Genomic DNA, 22076 nt, shown 5'->3' on the forward strand with positions numbered 1-22076 from the left:
ACTTTTTCCAAATCCATTATGTGTTAATTTATTGTTACTGGCTCTAACTTGTACAGAGATTGAATGCCTAATGAATCAGTAAAAGCGTATGCAGAAAAAGGAATTCCAAAACTAAATTGCTTTAATTCTGTACAGGGAATGGTTGACGTCTGCAGACTTTATACATGGTACGTACTACGTCCAGCCAGTACGAACAACAAACGCTGCACTGAGCTTAGTACAGTAGTTGTGAAAGGATGGATGGTAAGTTGAAAGACTATAAGTCCTTTTCCACTCTAGTCTTTCATCAGTGTGGCCGATACCGTACTGAGTACTGAGTAGTACGTCAGTGGCAGGTCCATGGTTCAGTCATAACGCAATCGATAAACCCTACTGGGAGCTGTACTACATTGTACTGTTTGAGTTCGTCTACTTTCCAACTCTGTACCATGTCGTCCGTGGCATGGACTTGCATCAGTCAACTTGACTCAACTCTGCCTTCCCCCCGTTTGCTGTCACTGGCTTCAACTTGCTAATGCAGTCGCCTGGTGTACACTGTACACTGCCATGTCATGAACTGCGATACTCGACCGTGAAGTTCACACATACAGTACAGTGTACTGTACAGTACATGAGAAGAGAGGAATTCACCGAACAACGATACAGTACTGTACAGTGTACTGTACAGTATACTGAGTGTACTGTACGTCATTCCATCTGTCTTTCACTGCACAGTACAGTGAAAACCAACTCGCTACAGTACATACTTTCAGGGGGTGACAATTGGGTTTGTAAAGGCTGTACAGTACAGTACGTATTTCACTCACCCACAGTATTTTGCTGTCACTGGCTTCAACTTGCTAATGCAGTCGCCTGGTGTACAGTACACTGTACTGTACTGTACACTGCCATGTCATGAACTGCGATACTCGACCGTGAAGTTCACACATACTGTACAGTGTATAGTACTGTACTGTACGTCATTCTATCTGTCTTTCACTGCACAGTACAGTGAAAACCAACTCGCTACAGTACATACTTTCAGGGGGTAACAATTGGGTTTGTAAAAAAAGATGCTTCATACAGTATAGTATAGATTATTATTATTAACAATACGCTAATACCGTACAGTACGTTACTGTGTACTGTGTGCCTATACAGTATTACAGTATTATTATTATTAATCAAGTTTAATGTTAATAAATTTAATTTTACTTTTACAAAAGGTTAATATTATATTTTTATTTGAGCTTGCTCTGCCCCCCCTCCCCCCTTTTGCTGTCACTGGCTTCAACTTGCTAATGCAGTCGCCTGGTGTACACTGTACAGTACACTGCCATGTCATGAACTGCCATACTCGACCGTGAAGTTCACACATACTGTACTGTACAGTGTCTGTAGTGTACAGTACTGTACTGTACATGAGAAGAGAGGAATTCACCGAACAACGATACAGTACAGTACAGTACTGTATTTCACTCACCCACAGTACTGTACTGTACTGTATAATAATAGGAATTAATTATTATTATTATTAACAATACAAATGCCGTACTGTACGGTACTGTGTAGTGTGTACTGTACTGTGTGTCTACACTGTACACTGTACAGTATTACAGTTTTATTATTATTAATCAAGTTTACTGTTAATAAATTTAATTTTACTTTTACAAAAGGTTAATATTATTTGAGCTTGTTCAATATTCAAAGTAACACAGTTGAACAGTGAATACTACACAAGTAGCCCGAAACTGAAGCCCTCAAAGCTATTCAATGCAGTCTAGAAATAGCCACACGAGTATACTGTACTGTATATAGCAATCACATCTCTGATTTCTCATCATTCCAAATGTGGCTGTATCGTCCTCGACTGTACTGTACTAAAATTTTGCAAGCCCGCTTTTTTCCCTGGCTTCGGTCTTTCCACATTCACCTGAATGAATAGTTGATACTGTACTGTACTAGTGCACATCTGAGGATCGTATTGTAGTCACAATTCCTCACGACGGATCAACACTTTGAACGACACGCACGTCTTAACCTCATCTCACCTACTGTACTGTACAGTACACTGTACAGTACAGTACAGTACAATATTGCAGAACACTATTCTGGCTGTACTGTACACTGTACAGTATGGAGCAGTGCATGCGCAGAACACCGGCATGAACTGTACTGTACAATACTAGAAGTTTTTGTCGAAATTTGGAGTACGGTACTGTACTGTACACCCGTTGTGTAAAACTGTACCTTGTACAGTACAGTACAGTACAATTCTGAACAATTGTATTACGTCAGTATTTCATGCGGGGTGGTCGACTAAAGAGCGTGCTGTTCAGGGGCGATGCTCCCCTACTGTAGCAAGATCACACTTTTTCTCAACCCTGCTATGACTGCATAGTATATTACTGTACTGTACCCCAGGGCGTCCGCCATGACCCGACCCACTGGCTGACTTTGGCCCTCACTACAGTTCATATAGGCAAAGGAGACGATTAAGTACCCTAGCACTAACAACTGCCCTACCCAAAGTTGTCAGCAAAATACGAAAGTACATCATTAGTTATACGATAATTTGGAAGAATCGTCCTTAGCTTATTGCGCCAATTGGGTTTAACGATCTTCTACAGGTAAGTTGAAATTGCCACATGATTGATCTGGACTCATTCTGTATGTTTTATTGAGTCGTTAATGATGCTATTGAAATGGAACGAATAGACATGGTGCGTTTAGTTTGAAGTTATTTTTTTCCTTTATCTTCATACTTGGATGATATAGTCGTGGATGAGCGGCGCATACCGCTCACTACTGACAGTAGTATAGACTGACGTAGCTAGAGACACCCTATTGTATTGCTACACATAGTAGGAATGGACATGAGGAAATAAAGCCATGGCAGATACTATGGCTGTAATTCTTGTCTGAATCATTGGATAATCAATGATCGCTGATATGGACATGGCGACATCTTTTACGTCCATCTTCATCTTCAATTCAACTATCTAGTTGAACAGGAGTCATGGTATGGAGAAGTCATTTCCATCCTGTTGGAGCAATGACCATTGCCCTGATAAACGTGTTGTCACACCGCACGGGTAGCTTCCCAACTTTTTCACTCTACGGTCAAGAGCATATTTGTATCTATCGCAGCCAGTAGTAGATCGTCTAGGGAGGCAAACAGAAAGTAATTTATCTTCATGACTAGACTACGCAGAATAGTATAGACGCTTTTTGAACTAACTGTTCGTTCATTCTCCTTTCCACCAAGACAAGGATCGATCAAGTATGGTACTTGATCGATCGATTAGTCATTGCATGATCAAATTGTCATTCAGTGCAATCACACTACACTAGCAGGGACGAGCGTCTGATCCAATGGAGCCGGTTCCTTCAACCAATTCGTGGACAATTTTATTTTCATTGAAAGATATCTTGTTAATGCTAGGATACTACCCAATTAATTTCACTGCCAATGTATTAGTTCTAGTATTAGTTTGCTTTCATCTTGCAATATCCAATAGTATACTCATTTTCTTCATGAAAATCGACGACGCATTGTAGTATTGACGTACAGCCTAGTAGACTACTGTACAGGCCATATACGACGCAAGCGGCAGATGTAAAGTCAATTTTACAATCAACGAACAGATTGCTATTGGTCAATCAATTCTATCATTAATGTCATAAAAATCATCGACGTAAGCTGTACTATTTTATTTCGGGGAATTTTCAATTCTTTCATTATCAATTACTATACGATATCGCTGTTGTTGTCGCTTTGAATTGAAAATGTTCTCTAATTTTGGCACTTGTTTTGCTTATAGGAATTCATCACCAATAACATTCGATGGCTTCTAGAGGGCAACCTCAACGTCCTAATGGTAGTGGACAATCTAAAATATGCCAATTCAAGTTGGTTTTATTAGGTAATTCATTTTTCTACGCGAAAGCGCTATTGTACCAAGAGGAGTTTTTTAAACGTGATATATAAATCCTAAAATCTACTATAAACACACAGTATGTCAATAGCCGACGACAATCGTGTCTTTCGCAATATCGGAAGACGATACTCGATAAGTGAAATCTTCTTATCATCATACGAGTTGGAAGATTGCCTTCCTTTATGCGTAGCTTGATGCTTCCGCATTTGGATAGTACTCCCCCATTAAACTTCACGCTGATCGACAGAATGATGAACCATTTTCCCCATCATACTCATAACGTCCACTGCATATTGCAATCGTACCTTCATATTCATACGAATAATAACCAGCATAAATTTCGAAAGCATGCAACTGTCTGAATCGTATTAATTCTATGCTTTCGTTATTTAATCATAATCAAATTTGAATATATTCTAGTCTAAGTGATGAATGAATATTTTACCACTACTATACTTTATTATCAGACGTATGCAGTTCGAACTTGGAATACGTCTTCAACCTTAGTTCTATCGTGATGATCATAACTGTTATTTTAGTATGTTGTTTTATGTAAGTTCACGTGCGATATAGAGACTCTAGACTTTAGAGTGAAAGTTACGTTCCCATAGTGTTTAACGCTAGCATTTTTTATGACGTCACACTTAAAATTAAAACTGAAGACAACATTGACTAGAGTATTGCATACTACAGCATACTACAGAATTGTATGAAAACAGTAAACATCCTGTCTCATCGATCTCAAACAAGCAAGGGGAATGGATCATGATGGCTGCACAAGATCAATCCTTTTTTAAATTTAATCGTTACTTACATTTACTGTACACCCATTTGGATGGTAAATTAAAAGATGTAATTGCTAGAAAAAGAATTTTTCGCACTTTTTCTATCGGTGTACACATTACTATTTACCTTGATAAATAGCAAAAAGAAACTATTTCAGCATTGATTTTCCTCTTTTGCTTACTTGATAATTTGTAAAATTTTAAATTTTATAAATTTATCCTATGTGAATTATAATATGTATAAATATTGCGAATTCTATCGGCCGAAATATCAGATGCCTCAGTAGCATGGGTGATATAAAAATTCGAATTATAAAGGTTCTGAATTTTATGAGTTTATCAAAGATAAATTATATTATCTTAAGCACGTATATTGCTCACTCGCATAAGCTGGCCGGTAGTAAAATGTCATAAGGTACATGTTCTACTACTGTAGAATCAATTAAAAGTGACACTGAGAGTGGTTACATTTGTCTGATCATATTATTCCAATTCGTATATTCTGCGATCTCAGCAATATAATTTCAATTTATTCTGCTAAAATTGTATAGGTGTGTCTACATGGCTTATAATGGCTATAATTTTTAAATAAACAGATAAATATTATATCTAGTGAAAGCTGCGTACAGTAATCGATTGGTCCTTAACGCATTGCATTCTTAGCAAAGACGAAAACATAAACTACTTGCAATTTTTATGCAGTGCGTGATCGTATTACGTAATATAAACCCGCTTAGAAGATATCTGTAGTTGAACTTAGAACGTTCTTATACAATACTTTAACTATATTTGGGGTTGCCCTCAAAACCTGTATTACTCATGGTCGGAATTACGTTCAATCGATTTAAATCACTCGCGGTAGACTTTTTATACGTATACAGGATATAAATTACACTATCGACAAGATTCTCTCGATAATGATTAAAATTAAAAATAACGTATAATAATCATTAACGGTTTATCCAAGTTTGATCCTGTAGCGTAATTTTATATACATGTATACAAGGGAATGAATTAATTTATGCGAGTTATGGTCGTTAAATTTACGCTATTACAAAATATGCGAATTCGAATACTTCAAATTGCCATATAAGAAATATAAGCGGCGAAATTAACATAATATTGTGTATTTGATAGGTGAATCTGCTGTTGGCAAATCAAGCTTAGTCTTGCGATTTGTTAAAGGTCAATTCCAGGAATATCAAGAAAGTACTATAGGAGGTAAGAAAAGTTCTTCCATTTGGAGAAATTACACTATCCATGACACAAAGATGAAACTGATTTAATTACTCAATTTAATCGAAAACATTACGTACTAAAATAATTCTACACTACTGAAAATATGTTAGACTAATGGTTGAAGTGTATAAACAATTTTAATCATAACATTAATGATATGATTATTACTTCTATATAGCTGCCTTCCTTACGCAGACGGTTTGTTTAGACGATGTTACTGTCAAATTTGAAATTTGGGATACAGCTGGACAAGAAAATATCTTTTTGATACTTCCATGTTGCGATTCTGTTCTCTTAATTTATATCTACAATTATGAATAGATCAACTTTATAATTCAATTCCTTGACAGCATTTTGTCGATATTTACGATATCATAGCTTGGCCCCTATGTACTATCGTGGAGCTCAGACTGCAATTGTTGTATATGATATATCCAACGCGGTAATATATATAAAGCAATAGCGACACCATCGAATTTGAATACTAATAATTATTCCTATCCCAATCCATTGTAGGAATCATTTCAACGTGCAAAAGCATGGGTTAAGGAATTACAACGTCAAGCTAGCCCTAACATCGTAATCGCATTAGCTGGTAACAAGGCAGATTTGGCTAATAAAAGGATGGTTGATGCTGATGTAAGAGTTAAAATCAATAATCATAAATATTATGATTCAGTTTTCACGCTAAATATTATATCTACTGTATGATTAACCATAGGAGGCACAGGTTTACGCTGAAGAAAATGGGCTATTGTTTATGGAAACCTCCGCTAAAACTGCTATGAATGTAAACGAAATATTTTTAGCTATCGGTAAGGACTACGTACTGAAAACCTCAACTAAGTGATCAAGTAATAATTTACAATCTTCTTTTTAAGCCAAAAAATTACCAAAATCTGAGCAAGGTGGTGGTGGCGCTGCTACTCAAGGTGGTGCGCGTGTTGTAGATATTAACAAACCTGCAAATAATTCTGGAGGAGGTGGTTGTTGTAAATAAGTTATCAATGACGAAAGTACAAGGCTATCTATAGGGAGAGTAGATTGACGATAAATTTATTTCATATGGACAGTTTGCCTTATGCTGTATAATTTTCTTTCTTCGAGTCTCGGTTTCATGTAGCGAATGGATAGCTATATACCTATTCCTGCGGATATTATAGTAAATCTACGGTGTTAGTGATAAAATAGGCAACCTAAAATTCGTATGCGTGCTTCACTTGAATGTATGGTTCTTCAATAACTAATTAATTATATTAGATACTATAATAATACTGGAAGTGATGTTATAAACGGATTTTGCTATCTTACTACTAATTAAAGTAAACAGTCACACATACTATAAAAATTGTAACAGGTAAGATCATACTTGTGCTATAGTTGTAAGTCCTACTGTTCAATATCAAATACCTATTGTAGTCATTACTAAAATTAAAATTTATAGTAGCGCTACCTTGACCTATTCTACGCATTTCATTACAATTAATATACTGTATGACTATCTTAATAGCTGTCTAATATGAAAGTGTATTACCCAATGTTGTTATTGGGCTTCTTAATTGTATATCGAAATTAAAGTTACATTTTTTTAATTGTCATTCAAATGTAAGTGTTGCCAAGAATCTTTCTACTGCCGTAAAAATTCAGTATATTGTAACTGTCTCAATGTAATGATTGGTAATCTGATTAAGATACTGAGGAAATAAAATTGAATACCAAAAATTGGTACGTCACCCGTACTACTTATAAAAATAGTATACTTAACGTTAGGACAACAATATCAGATTCATAAATGGTGTTAGTATTTTATTTAATACTCGTTTGACCTTCATTGATCTAGCTCCTGATGTACAGTAAATTAGATTCAGCTCGGAAAGAGTTGATAGTAACAATTTTAAATATGCCCGTAAATTAATATTGTACAGCGTAATTTTACTCTACTGTATATCATGAAATAATATCCAATCGAAAAGTCTGGCCAGCGAGTCTTTAAGATTTGCTGACTTGTTAGATGTTATAATGATACGATAATAGATCCACAATAACGCATTAACTGCATAGATGCATAGAGTTGCTATATCGATAGTAGCAAACAGCCCGCCTCAAACTACCGTATCATTGCCCATTATACAGTACAGAAGAAAGAAGGCATATGTAACTATACGATACATGCGCCCATGTATTCGCTAAATTGACATTACAATACTCAAATGTCGTTAAACATATCGTATTTACAGGAGTAGTTCATGGCATTTAGTGATTCGCGTAATTACATAATTTCTTCATGTTGAATCGTATGCATAAAAATTGTTACTGCTATTTACCATCAACACCAAATATTATCTGAAACATTTCACCTAAATCATGATCTTGTAAATATTGAGAAAATTGTCCCAAATCCATATGATAATTACGACCTCCATGAACACTAAAAGCTACTTCTTCAAAAGATGTAAACTTTCGCTGTAAAGTATAGCTATCTTCACGATGCCTTGAAGTAATTCTTTTCCAATTCAGCCGTCGCAACCTAGCGAAATAATCCGATACAGCTTTTTCGTCGCCTTCAACACACAAAACGCCTGGCTTTCCGGGGAGACAAAACCCTATGTAAATTGAATACGATTAACTTCAGCTAGTGGCTGTGATTTCAAAGACTGGATCTTATGAGAATTACTATATAAAATACAACTATAATCCAAATTCATATTATTTGTCCTCCAAAATGACAGCGCCTACAGTATGTTTTATCTAACAGTGCAAGCGTTGTATATGAGCTCGATCAATTTAGACTAATAAGAAATCGAATAAGCAAAGGATCTACAATGACTGCTACAGACTTGCAGTATCATGGTAGTATCGCTACACGTCAATACTCAGATCATAAAGACAACTGAAACGCAGTTAATGCACGTACTAATACAATTTTATATGAATTAGTAAATAAATTATTTTTATTTACCAGTAAGATTTAGCTCCTCTGCCCATTCAACTATGACTTTACGCTTGGTTTTGCTGTAAATATGATGCATATACAATAATAATCGGCTTAATTTGTTATCGCTTTCCGCTGAGATGGGTTCTTTTGGCAATGTTTTACTTGTACAGGCTGCACTATGGCTGATATAATTTGATAAATTTTCCTGTATCCACTGCAAAGTAGGTACAATGCATAATTCGCCAAGACCAATCAATTCATCAACATGTTCTCTTAACTTCGTATTAAGATCCTTTTGTTCATCTCTTTGTAGTATATCACATCTGACGAATACTTCCGGTGTAACACTCGGATACTCATGTGGAAAATTGCAATACAGTTCAATTAAAATTGGATCCTCAGTATCCAGACTGGCATCTTGCTCAATCCAGTTGATTTTAACAGTGAAAGCGATATTTACAGGAGCTGGTCCATCGTGATCGAGATAATTACGAACGTCTTGCACAATTAGCGGATTATCGAGCACGATTGCTCCTTCTTCAGGATACATTGCTTGCAACATTTCCATTTCGGATAATTGTAATTCTAAATTTTGTTCCATCATCATATACAGACATCAAGAACTGATGACTACGTACTTCCAACTCGTTAGCGAAGTGATTTACTAGACAAAACAGTGAACTAATATGGCTATGCAATCAGTGCAATTAACATGGTGAAGATATTTTATGATGGCATCCAATTAGTTACAGTCATCATAGACTACCACTACTACAGTACATGGTGATGGTGTAGTACTGTACAATGTACAGTACTCAGGTTTACAGTACCTGATTGTGACATACAGTACAGTACTGTACTGTACGGCACTGTACTGTACTGTACCTACAGTACAGTACACTGTAAGCAAGAACACTACTGTAATAATATCCCACTAAGGCCATGTTTGCGACATATTCCAGTTACCTACAGTATGTAAACTCTTCTCCAAATTTGAATTTTCAATTAACTTGGAAGCCTACCTTCTTTTAAGCCCAAGATATTATTAGTTTCCTCTATAATTAAGTTTTCAAATGAATTTAAAAGCCTCGCATATTACGCTTGAAATTGTCTAGGCACAAGATATAGTTTAGCGATTATAATTAAGTTTTCCAATATATTTGCAAGCCTAGCAACTCATACTTGAAATTCGTCTACGAGTATTATATCCCGTATAATTTTAATAGACATAATTCGTTTCCTCTAAAATTAAAATTTCCAATGAACAATAAATTAGAAACCTAGCATATTTCGCTTGAAACTGTATAATCCAACGTATTATTATTATTTTCACGGAGAATGAATGTTATTAATTTTCGCTGTATTTTTATTTATAACCAATTCATGCTTCGAGATCACTAAGTTAATTTAAATGAAAGATGTTACGAATTGACCGCTTCTACTTGAAAAACTACAAACCTACATATAGGGTTCTGAAAAATTGACCCTGATTGGCATGTGTCTAGTTATAGATGAAGCTTGAGGCCATTAAGTTGAAGCTTAATGAAATAGAAGAATTGGTGTTACAAATTTCATATTTATGCTTATCAAATGACGAAGCTAAAGGTAAAGCCCTACGTTAGGCAAAAACTGACCCTAATTGAGAGATAACTAATTGCAGATCAGCTAGAGAGCAGAGATCATATCTTATTATAAAGCAATCAGGAATCAGTCATCATTCTACCGTAAAATTTATATACTTATATTCTCGTACTAGTATAGTACGGTAAAAAATCTCTGACAACGTTCGAGAATTTCCTGAAATTATAACAAACAATAACTTTCTTCTTCTGCTTTCTATTCACAATCAGTACGCGAATACAATCCAAAGCGGAACTAGTTTATATATAGTTCGTTTATACAAATTCAGAGAGGATGATTAAAAATGGTGCAAGAGCGACTAATTGCAATACAGGATATTTCTTAAATGCGATCCTTATAATTTTAAATGATATCAGCAAAAAGGAAGGGGCATACGAAAATGCGAAGCACAAAGTAGTTCAAGAAAGTAAAAAAAATGGATGTCAGATACCACCACATTTATATTTCAAAAGGCATTAATTCACGGACAATACTACAAAAGTAAGTGCTTTGAACTATTTCATGAGGCTAAATTTAGACCATACTTTCAATAACATACTTATATAAACTAAACGATGAGAAAGATTATTTAACTGCTACTAGTACTAAGGTAGGCTAACCGCTGAGTAATAGGAAAGTAGCTTTCTATCGGCGCAGAGAAGTAAGTAATTAATGATATGTGTGGATTACTCGATCGCGTTAATTTAACTTAAATTGAACAAGATATCCTATTATACGTACAACATCATCATCATTCCCTCTTCCCTTATTGTCACTGTATTGTCGTTATCATAATTCAATATCCTAAAATTACAGTACGTGAATGCTTGACACTAGCTGTTATATTCAATGCTGATTTAGTCTTTATGCTCATCAATAAAACTAGATAAGACAAGGGCTACATTCAACAATTTATTTTATTAAATGCATGTAAATTACAACTGTTCCTCGTGTAGTTCAGCAACAGCATGATGCCATGACTTTATTTGGAATAGAAGAATATCCTAACAGACTATTATGACGTCAAAAAGTTCATTCAGTAACAGGTAGTAGTGCCGGCTCCTGACTGAATATAAATGATCAGTTTTACTTTGTTATGGAAATGACCAACGATGGAGATAGAGTGTAAGATAATGAGACTATCCGTGATTGACATGAGTCACAAGGTTATAGATGTCCATAATATACGCGTTTCGTATACGTATATATTGTTAGATTTATTCTTACTCGATCTATTCCATCACCTAGTGTTGTATCATACTTCCTTCTATTCATATATCATGTATTTGTTTTTATAGAATTAATCGCTTAGTGTTTTAATCTAGTTACCATCGATTAATTTCGTTTACATCATTAGTAGATCATATAAACTTATTGTAAACTAACGTATGAATTTTGATATCCATGATGACTGAATCTCATATTAGAAGTATTTCAGTTACTATGGCAGTAAGACTGATGACAGCTGATACTTTAATATAAGATAGATTCGGTTTATTTCTAAATAAGTAACGTACACATTGACAACTACTTAACGCCAAAATTCAGTACATAATAAGTGACTGAAAAAAATATGGAGGGTGAATTGTTAAGTCCATTGCTTCTAGCATCAAAAAACGGCGACGTGCAACAAGTTAAACAACTATTGAGTACTGATCGTGATTTGATTGAACAACGAGATAAGGTTAGTAAGAAAATCGGTACTCGTTTATGGCTATATTTAATTATCACGTCAACAAAGTAAAGTGCAAGCTAATCGCTATCACTGATTGATGCTTAATCGTCTGCTCTATTAACAACATTTACCAATGCAAACAGGAATGATAGACTGTGGTTATACTTACATGTCCAGTCCGATAGTAGTCCTTGTTACTACAAGATATCTTGATTAAACTATCAAAAAAATTTAGCTATATATTGAATTTTATTACTAAGAGCTAAAGTTATACATTTGACAAGAGATGATATCTTGCTGGTTCTTAACATCTTCCCCTTTAATTTAAGTGAGTCATCACTCAGCTTATTTCACAGGAGGACATCACAGAATAATAATGCACTTAAGCGATGTTAAAAATAATGGAAATAAATGACTTAAAATGCTACCGGATTGATTTAATATTAAAATTAAATGTTAAACTTAATAGATCAACAAATATAACGCCAGTACTATCTTAGAAGAATATGTAGTAAATAGAAATATACCTTTCTTAATCTATGAAATTTTATCATTGTAAGAGATGTAAGAAATCTTTCTATTGATTTAACTTATTTCTGTATGTAATCTTCATAAAGCCTTAATTAGTAACATAATTGTCTAATGCCGAGTTGTTTACAATCTAAATGAAAATATTAGACAGATTTGTAATCCGTAATCGTTTTTAAATATGAAATATGAAGTCAGTGTTAATCACTCATTTAGTTGTTTTAAACCAGTAAGGCTATACACGTTTATAGATTACTCACAGTTTTATAGACAATGAAAGTTAGCTTAGAATAGTCTAGGAGTATATGTTAGCGTTATATTAGCGTCTCTGGACTCTTTATGAAAATAAGCCCCATTGCACGTATCACTCTTTAAATAACAAGTTATAAAGTGTATTTTAGAGAATTGCAGAAGGCTGAGTCAGAAAATGCCCGTAAATTGAGCTCTCCTTCGAAATAAACAACCCTGTTAACAACAATTTTTACACTGATAGCCCAATGAGTCCTATAGTAAATCAATAAAAATTGAAATCTTAAAATGTGACAACTATAATCTCATAACCGCACTCATGTTATTTCTAGGATGGTCGTACTGCCCTACATTGGGCAGCTCATAGCGGAAATGTCGAAACAATCCTCGTACTTTATAATTGTGATTGTAAACTGAATCTTACTACCAAGGTACAGCCTTTTATAAATCTTTAATGTTAACCTAAGTTTTCTGTAATAATAAGTAATGAATAAGTATTATATATACTAGTTTAATGATTAACTCCGTTTTCATTTAATTCGAAATTACATGGTAACAAATATCATCTACATTTTACTTTCAAATTAATTAGACTGGAATACAGCCATTACATGATGCGTGTTTAGCTGGAAACGTTAAAGCTGTACAGTTATTAATTGCTCTTGGTGTCGATCTGCAAGCTAAAATTAAGGTAAAGCAACAATTCTATATTGTGAATTACAAATCATTACAGGTTCTTATTTTATTGCTCTGCATTTAATCTATAAATTCCATTGTCAGCATGGTTGGACTCCTCTTCTTTGTGCTGCTGGCAATGGATATCTAGATATTGTTCATCTATTAATAAGTAGTGGCGTGGACGACGACCTGCAATCTACGGTAGGACGGCAATATGATATCAATTGCTAGAGAGTCGCCGCTTACGTAAAATATTGAATACTGAAAGCTAATCAGAAATTCCCTTTCCATTAGAAATGTGGTGTAAATGCTTTACATATCGCTGCTTGGACTGGTCAAGACGATATTGTAGAATTATTATTGAAGCTTGGTTATGATACCTCAATCAAAAGCCAAGTAATAATTTTACGTATAGGCCTTAATAAAATAAGTAATTGTAATTTGCATGCATATTTATTACTAACCTATAAAATCATTTTTAACTTTATAGTCTGGTAAGAGCGCACTGGAAATGGCGGAAGAAGAAAATCATGAAGATTGCATAGAATTACTACGCAAACATCCTACCGAAAAGGTAAGCATTACCGTTCATAACATTAAAGTTTTATTCAGGAGACCCCTATATTGATGCTATTAAGTCCATACTACTATTTGGAATTATTACCAGAACGTATTTAAGTATAATTTAGTTCTATCTATTGGAAATATCTTTATGTTTCGATTTCATAGAGTACATTATTTTGTAACATCATCATTCTATATTGTATTTTTACACTGCTTGAATGAATAATTAAATTTACCTAGTTTAGGTTAATAGATAATTTCTAATTTCGTTAAGTAAACTAAACCGACTATTTCAATTTCAACTCTACTATGCAATATACTTTACAAAATATTAGATCAGTATTTAACCACATATTTAGTATAATTAATACATAGCATATATACAGATGAATATCTTTGATTCGTATCTACGAGTACATGTACGTATGCTCGGTATATTCTATTTCTAGTAATTTAATACGAGATTTTATTAACTTTGATCACATTTAGCATGATGGAGATCATTCAGAATTACGAGCCGAAATTAAAAGACTAAAAACAAAATTAAAACGCTGTAAAGAAAAACTAAAACTGACACAATCGAATATGGAGGCAACTATAACGAAAGAGAGAGAAAAATACGAAAATGAACTCCTCGATATGAAGAAAAAGCACCGCAATAAGATAAACGATTTGAAAAGTCAAATTCTTCAGTTACAACATCAAATATCACTACAGCAGTCTTTGTATGATTCTCCAGCACTGAAGCGAAGCTCGTGGACTGGTACTGAAGCAAATATCTCAAATCAAGCCGAAATACCACTAACTGTTGCCAGTACTCCAGCAAGTCCAACTGGTACATCACTGCGTCGACACCTATCTACACCACATGCAGATAGAATGAAATTCTTTTCACGAGAACGTAAGTAAATTCATAGTGATTACTACCTCACTGTTAACTTATAATATGAAATCATGTACACTTAGCCAAGATTGTCTAAGTGCTTATACTATACAGTACAATATTTGTTGTGTATACTAGTTTAATTAAACACATCTATGTAATATTATAATATAGGAGAGATGCAAAATTCTTACGAATCTTCCAATGATGAATCCGCAATACATGATATGTCTCCTATTAGACAAATGGCTAATTCAAAACAACGACCGTCTTTGACACAATTGCACATGGAATCATTATTGAATCCTGACTCTATGGCTTATCTTCGCAAAGTTACTTTGAGAAATGGAAATAAAAACGGCTCTACAAGTCCGATGGGCTACAAGGTGGACAAAAGTCCTAAATTAGAATCAATTCTGAATGCTAACTCTCCATCCTTGCCCACGAAGCCCACACAAAATAAAATATTACCCCACATTTCGCATGAAGAAAATTCATCTCGAGATGACGACTTTTAGTATGATATTGCTGTTTATAAACTATTCTTATGAATTTCTAAACGCAAATAATAGCAATTCTAAATGAAATTACATCAGCAAATGTACGCGTATATCCTCTGGATACCAAATTTTATACGAAGCTAATTTTCTTGCTATGAAGTACTAATGTATCTACTGCATAAATTATCATATTTGCGGGATATTCAAGGCACAGTTTATCGACTAAATGCCTTTTAATCGCAATAAATAACCATTAGGAAATGCCATTTTTAAAATTTTAAAATACTTTTACTTCGTTAAGAGCAAGGACGATATCATAATTATTAACTGTATGCATGAATACTCAAAGATCTTTCTGCATCTAAATTGTAACGTTGTACGACAAGACAAAATTAATTATAGAATTTGTATAATAGTTTAAATCGGTTGATGTAGCGTTACTACAGATATTTCAGTAACTAAAATTATCCATCATATAGCTAGAGAAATTTTGATTATTCATTACTATACTAAAATCAAATTCAAATTTCTTTACTTTCTATACCGTATGTTAATTATAATTGAATACCTGTCAAATCTATCCAGCTTTGTACTGTAGTACCTTCCGTAATGTGTTTATCTAGTTCTTAGTATTGAATGCTACTTATCTTGTTTGATTTGATTTTAGTGGCATCAATCTTGATATATATTTTTGTACTTACATAATACCATATTTGTATTTCCTTGAAGTACGAGGAAAAATAACAATGGATATTAGTTAAACTCGAATATCTTTGTCCTTTGCTTACGAAGGCAAGCTTAACTTTATTAATTGGATTTATTTTATTTAATCCCCGACTTAATAATACTCTTCGACTGTAAGTAATCCTGGAGTTAATAGTTTTATTTCGGTGTATGTCGAGTAAATGTTCCTACTAAAGCGAGGCGTAAATCTCTTCCATTATCTTCGTGCAGCTGTGGTTAAAAACTTTAAAACTTTATCATGTGTACAGTACTCTCAAACAAAATTTGAAAATTTTGTTTTTAAACTAGCTAGTAGCTATACCTGCACTTTGCATGCCTTGTTATATGTATTTTCATGACAATCATAGGCTATAGTACCGTAATAAGTTAAATACATTATGATCGGTTGTTTCGGTGCCAGCAAACATCAAGGAATATCGAAGGAAATAGTTAATGCATGAAAGTTGGTTTATTTAACAATCATGAAGAATAGAGTAGATACATTAGCCAGCCTAACATAATAGCAATCCATCGATAGTTTGTATCTTACATAGGAAGCATAAATATGCCAGAAAAGTGCAATTAACCAATAATGATACGCGTATTACTAATAACGATGCAACAATTCTAATAGATGTACATAGAATTAACGAAATCATTGTACAAATTTTGCATATGTACAGACAGGCAATCCTTGATACTCTGGAATTAACATCGGTATGAGTCGTAGGCATCCAGTATTAGGGTTTCATGAATCCTGCAGTGTTGCGTTCTCCACTTCGTCGCACTTTACCCCAAGTATTTCAACTACTATATCGACGATTGCATCTAATTGGCATAAGCTCTACTTGGACCTAGCCTTCATCTTTCTACGTTTACGTTTAAGCCTAATCAACAGAAGAGGCGCAATTTAATGCTTAAAAATACGGTATTAACGGTAGTGCTGTATTTTTAATTTCATAAGGTCTATATCGAATCTGTCGTTCCTTACCTTCGCATACGCTTTTTCTTCCACTAAAGTAAAAACAATACAAATTATACAGTTCATTAGCTTCTAATAAATTAGCGAGGTTAGCTAACTAGAATTGAACTAAACTATGTATAGTACACCATTATAATAGACTAATACGAGTAAAGTGGCGTTACCTTTTCCCTCATCTTCGGGTATGTAATAAAATTATAACACACCTATATTAAAGAAAGTTCAAAAGTTAATTACGTATAGAAAATTGTTTATCAGTTAAGATCATAGAAAAAACAGATTTTTCGTTATATCATGACTTGATCATATAATGAAAAAAATTCGTTTCATCAATTCTAGCAGTGGCAAGACCCACGGTAAAAATGCTCAAGTAGCACAGAACGCATGCTATCACTCTACCTTCAAAATGACACTTAAGAGAAAAATCAGCTATCCATTCTCATTCTACCGCGATTAAACATACATATACAGTACTGTACAGTACAGGCCCTGAAAGTACAGTAAGTTTCAACTTTTCAAATATCGTCAAAGTGACATAACGACAAAAGTTGAGGTTAACAACATGCAACCAGCTAGTGACCTTCGTTGAAGCGTATTACTATTAGTACAAGGTGTTCAAAAATATTAGAAAATTACAATATCCCATTCGCAATAGGTGAATTTCTCCATCAAAAAATAATTCTATAACTTCGGAAACCTAATGTTGAACTAAAAAAGGAGTAAACAACTGCTGACTGTGCCCTAAGGCCATGCTGAGCGAATTGGCATAAGATACAGTACTTGACCACTGTATGGTAGCGTGCGTACAAGAAAATGGAGCACATTGTAGAATTGGATTCAAAATGCAAATCGATGGCGATCGATCGCATACGCTACAATTTCAATTAAAAAATTTGTTTCCTAACACTCTTACACTCCTTATACGTCCATTATGACATGCAAAATAAGATTTAATTACAAGATTTCATCAATTTTTTTCCGATCCAACACAACACCATCACTTACCTAGAACGTCAACGAAGAGGGAAGCCTAGAGAAACTCAATGCCACCTGCCTCCTCTTTATATACCAAATCCTACAGTGTACAGTACGTGCGTTTGGCTGTTCGCACTGTAGCTGGTGATTGTGCACTGTACTATACAGTACACTGTGTAGCATTCATGAGCTTCTTCCTTGGTCAGCTCGTCTTTCCAGAATCTAGATATTGGCTGGCAGCAAGAATTTCATGTTACAGTATCTATGTCATACAGTATATTATACTGTACTGTAGAGTACCCATACTGTACTTTAATAAACATAGTACTGTACATGGTAAAAAGTTTTTCCTCCAGTACAGTACCGTATGCAGGCAGCATCACGGTAACCAAAGTTACCAATATTTTAGGCATAAATTATAGGAATATTGGAAAGTAGTTGGTATTCATGAATGCTAATCACTTGGCTGTGGATCAGCAAAGTAAACAAGAAATACAGAGTGCAGCAAGAGGCTGGTCCTGAGATCGATGATGGCCCAGGATCATGGGTTATCGTCGAGATCAAGCCTGATGTGCATTTTAACAGCTAAGCCGGCTGTCAGATCATCCTGTTCATAAGTCCATGACTTCTCTTTTGGGAAATTGGATTATGACAGAGAGGGTACAATTTTTTGTTGAGTAGCCATCGACTACCAGATACATACAGTGTTGTACATACTGTACACATAGAAGTCCATGCTATAGTACAAATGTCTGATGTCGAAGTGCCTACGTTTGCACTTCTACGCTCCAGACCAACAAGAAAGTTAATACAGAGTGCGGACAGACTAGACTGCTATCGTAGAGTTCACGCCACTAGCTCGAAAACGGAATACTCCACTCGGACGGAGATCAGTGTTTACTTCGGATTTTAAGAGACAGTATATAGTATAGACTACCCAGCGAAGCTGGCTGGCTGTCTGAGTAATCAGTGAGCATACCTCTACTGAACGTTATACAGTATTTACGCGGCATGAGCGAATGGAGCTAGACGTAAGTTCGAAATTTCAAGCATTTATTGAACAGTAGCAATACTACTTCGTATCTTTAAAGTCTGATGATGTATGCTCGTATGTGTCTTGCTGAATCGTAAGTTCATTCGTGTCATAATGCTATACTACCAATAGGGTTAACAGTAAAGCGATCTTAAGCAAGCAGCTCTCCAATACAGTACGCATATTGCTTGCAGTTCTATGATAATAATGTACAGTAACTAATAAGCATATCAACGACTATGTTGATGATGCACAACATAGAAAAGACATGAGAGTTGGCCACGCAGTGACTGTAATGAGATCATGTAATCATTCTAAGATGATCAATATATCGCTGAATGCTTAGCAACACGTTATCATAGTATGCGCTCTGGCCATAGGCGTATTAACAGTAAGCAGTAATAAATCAATCAATCACTTTTTGTATCGTATCAGTCCACTACTATGGAATAGTAAAACAATCAGAAGGGTCCGATAGGAGGAAATATTGTAGTCTGGTAGCAACCAAGATGCACCGATACTGTAGTATTGAAGCTGCAACATAATTGCTTAATTGAGAAAATTCAAATTTTGAATTAAAAGTAAATAATCAGCCTCAATCACCTAATTCATCTCTTTACTGTGTATCAACACTTTACTGTTGCAGTGTCATGCATGCATGTACGGTACATTATTTGTTATCAATCATTTATACATATCTTAACATCCGACTTTTAGATTAAGTTATTATTCTTTGCCGAAAGTCGAGAATTGGTGGGTAGTAATCAAGGCAATATTATTGTGAAAGAGGCAGCGTTGAGAAACCTCACTGGAAGGACACTGATAAGTCTTATAACTGAAAAATACTCAAAGTAAATTTAAATTTATCTCGTTACTCTAGTGCGGTGCAAACCATCTGATCTGTAGCAGTAGATTCATTCGAAGATTTTTTTTACACGATTCTACAGTCTTGAGCTGCTACTAATGTAAATTATTAAAAAATGAAATATAGATTACAACCTCTTGCAAATAACCTAATTGTTGCAGTGAACGAACAATACCTTGAAGGTGATTCAACTGTTGAGCTAAAAAGAGGAGATACAATTGCTATTATTCCTCCGCTTAGTGGTGGATAACTATACTTTGTAAGTAGCATCACGATTTGAGCCTGAGCTAGCTGTAATTTGAAGTTGATACTATTCCAATCGATCCGTAGAGTATCGTTTTATGCTATGTTAGTTGACTATGAATGATAATTATCTCTTCAACTTGATAAGTATACCTCATTCTATTATCCATTAATACAACTGGCTTAGTATTGCATCGGAAGTCAACTTTACATTTATTAGTTATGGTTATACCGTATATTTTCATCACATAATGTTGTCTTTTTGTTATAATTGACTACATTTCTGGACTAATTATGGATGTAATAAGTATCGCCTCATTGCTTCTTCACTTAGCCGTTTGAAGTTCAAAAACAAGCAGATAGTAATTTTTAGACAACTTAAAATGATTTCGCATATTTGCGATAGTTAAATCACTTCTAGATTGTCACTGTATACTCACTGCTGTTTTATTTGTCAGTCTATATATACATTTATTGTTTAGCTCCTTTTAACGATTATTTATGTAAAAGCTTGGGCTTGCTCAATCTTAGATTGATGCTATTACATACCAATTTAGGTATATACTAAGGACATAATGGCCCAGGTGACGAATGATGCAGACATAATTGAAATTTGTCATGAACCTCTTGATATAGCGAAATTATCGTCCCTGGTGTCGACGCCGTCAGCTGGAGCAATTTCAACCTTTACCGGTAAGCTAATTATTACAACATCATATTGCAACACTTGTCTATTTCAGTAAGGAAAAGAATCTAGATTGCCGATACTAATGTTTTGATATACGCAATTTAGGAATTACAAGAGACAATTTTGAAGGTTAGTTTCAACTATTGATAACTGTATGCTGTACTAACGTCTTAGTATAATAAGCCAACGGTACCTTATATGTTATATTATATGTCGTTGAGCGGATATTAAGTTCAATGATAAAATCCTCAGAACAGCCCTAGCTTTGATAGGTTTAAATGCAATTACTATCGGGTCAGCTATCCTTAAGAAACATGATAGCAACATAATAAAATCTTCTGTTGAATAACTGCAGGAAAGAAAGTTCTGAGGTTAGAGTACGATGCTTATATTCCTATGGCGATGTCAGAGTTAAAGACAATTTGTGCTACCATTCGGAATAAGTGGGCAGTCAAAAAGATAGCCATTTTCCATCGGATTGGGTAAATACAGTACATTTTTAGTCAGTTGCAGTCGGTTATTATTACACAGAAATATACGGCCGTACTCGAGAAAAAATTATCTCTATATGGGCACTATTGTTGCTAAATTAGCTTTATGTAATTCCACGTTTTAGTCTTGTTCCTGTTGAAGAGGCTAGCGTTATCATAGCAATTTCCTCAGCACACAGAGCCGATAGCTTGGCAGCTGTTCAGTTTTGTATTGATACTCTTAAAGCGAAAGTGCCAATATGGAAGAAGGTCATCTTACGATCGCCAAATATACCTATATTGTCTCTACTAGCTCTTATACAGTAAATTTAATGCCTGGCTAAACTGATAATTAGTTAACCCATTTCACTGCCAATATTTAGGAGATTTATGAAGATGGTAGCACTTGGAAGGAGAATCGTGAATGTAGTTGGTCTCAATCAAAATAAAGTATAACAATTTCAAGCTTCAAATTGTTGTAACGTTTCGCCTTGCGATCTAATTTTGCCAATTAAAATACA

The 22076-nt window shown here is 34.5% G+C and overlaps 3 protein-coding genes across 3 annotated transcripts; 2 read left to right on the top strand and 1 right to left on the bottom strand.

Moving 5' to 3' along the window:
* Nucleotides 1-3826: 3826 nt before the first annotated feature.
* Nucleotides 3827-6944, top strand: TRIADDRAFT_22550 (uncharacterized protein; the record flags this gene model as incomplete). The annotated part of the gene is made up of 7 exons (XM_002110279.1): nucleotides 3827-3905; nucleotides 5843-5926; nucleotides 6123-6221; nucleotides 6295-6386; nucleotides 6461-6583; nucleotides 6666-6759; nucleotides 6826-6944. 7 exons carry the CDS (start codon nucleotides 3827-3829, stop codon nucleotides 6942-6944), a joined length of 690 nt encoding a protein of 229 aa, XP_002110315.1.
* Nucleotides 6945-8260: 1316 nt separating this feature from the next.
* Nucleotides 8261-9447, bottom strand: TRIADDRAFT_54187 (uncharacterized protein; the record flags this gene model as incomplete). The annotated part of the gene is made up of 2 exons (XM_002110814.1): nucleotides 8261-8547; nucleotides 8904-9447. 2 exons carry the CDS (start codon nucleotides 9445-9447, stop codon nucleotides 8261-8263), a joined length of 831 nt encoding a protein of 276 aa, XP_002110850.1.
* An 11525-nt stretch (nucleotides 9448-20972) lies between these two features.
* Nucleotides 20973-22004, top strand: TRIADDRAFT_23075 (uncharacterized protein; the record flags this gene model as incomplete). The annotated part of the gene is made up of 5 exons (XM_002110280.1): nucleotides 20973-21090; nucleotides 21191-21214; nucleotides 21441-21567; nucleotides 21702-21825; nucleotides 21939-22004. The coding sequence occupies 5 exons, from the start codon at nucleotides 20973-20975 to the stop codon at nucleotides 22002-22004; spliced, it is 459 nt and encodes a 152-aa protein (XP_002110316.1).
* Between the last annotated feature and the right edge of the window lie 72 nt (nucleotides 22005-22076).

This window comes from Trichoplax adhaerens, genomic scaffold (genome assembly GCF_000150275.1).
Source record: "Trichoplax adhaerens TRIADscaffold_3 genomic scaffold, whole genome shotgun sequence".
Taxonomy (NCBI): domain Eukaryota; kingdom Metazoa; phylum Placozoa; class Uniplacotomia; order Trichoplacea; family Trichoplacidae; genus Trichoplax; species Trichoplax adhaerens.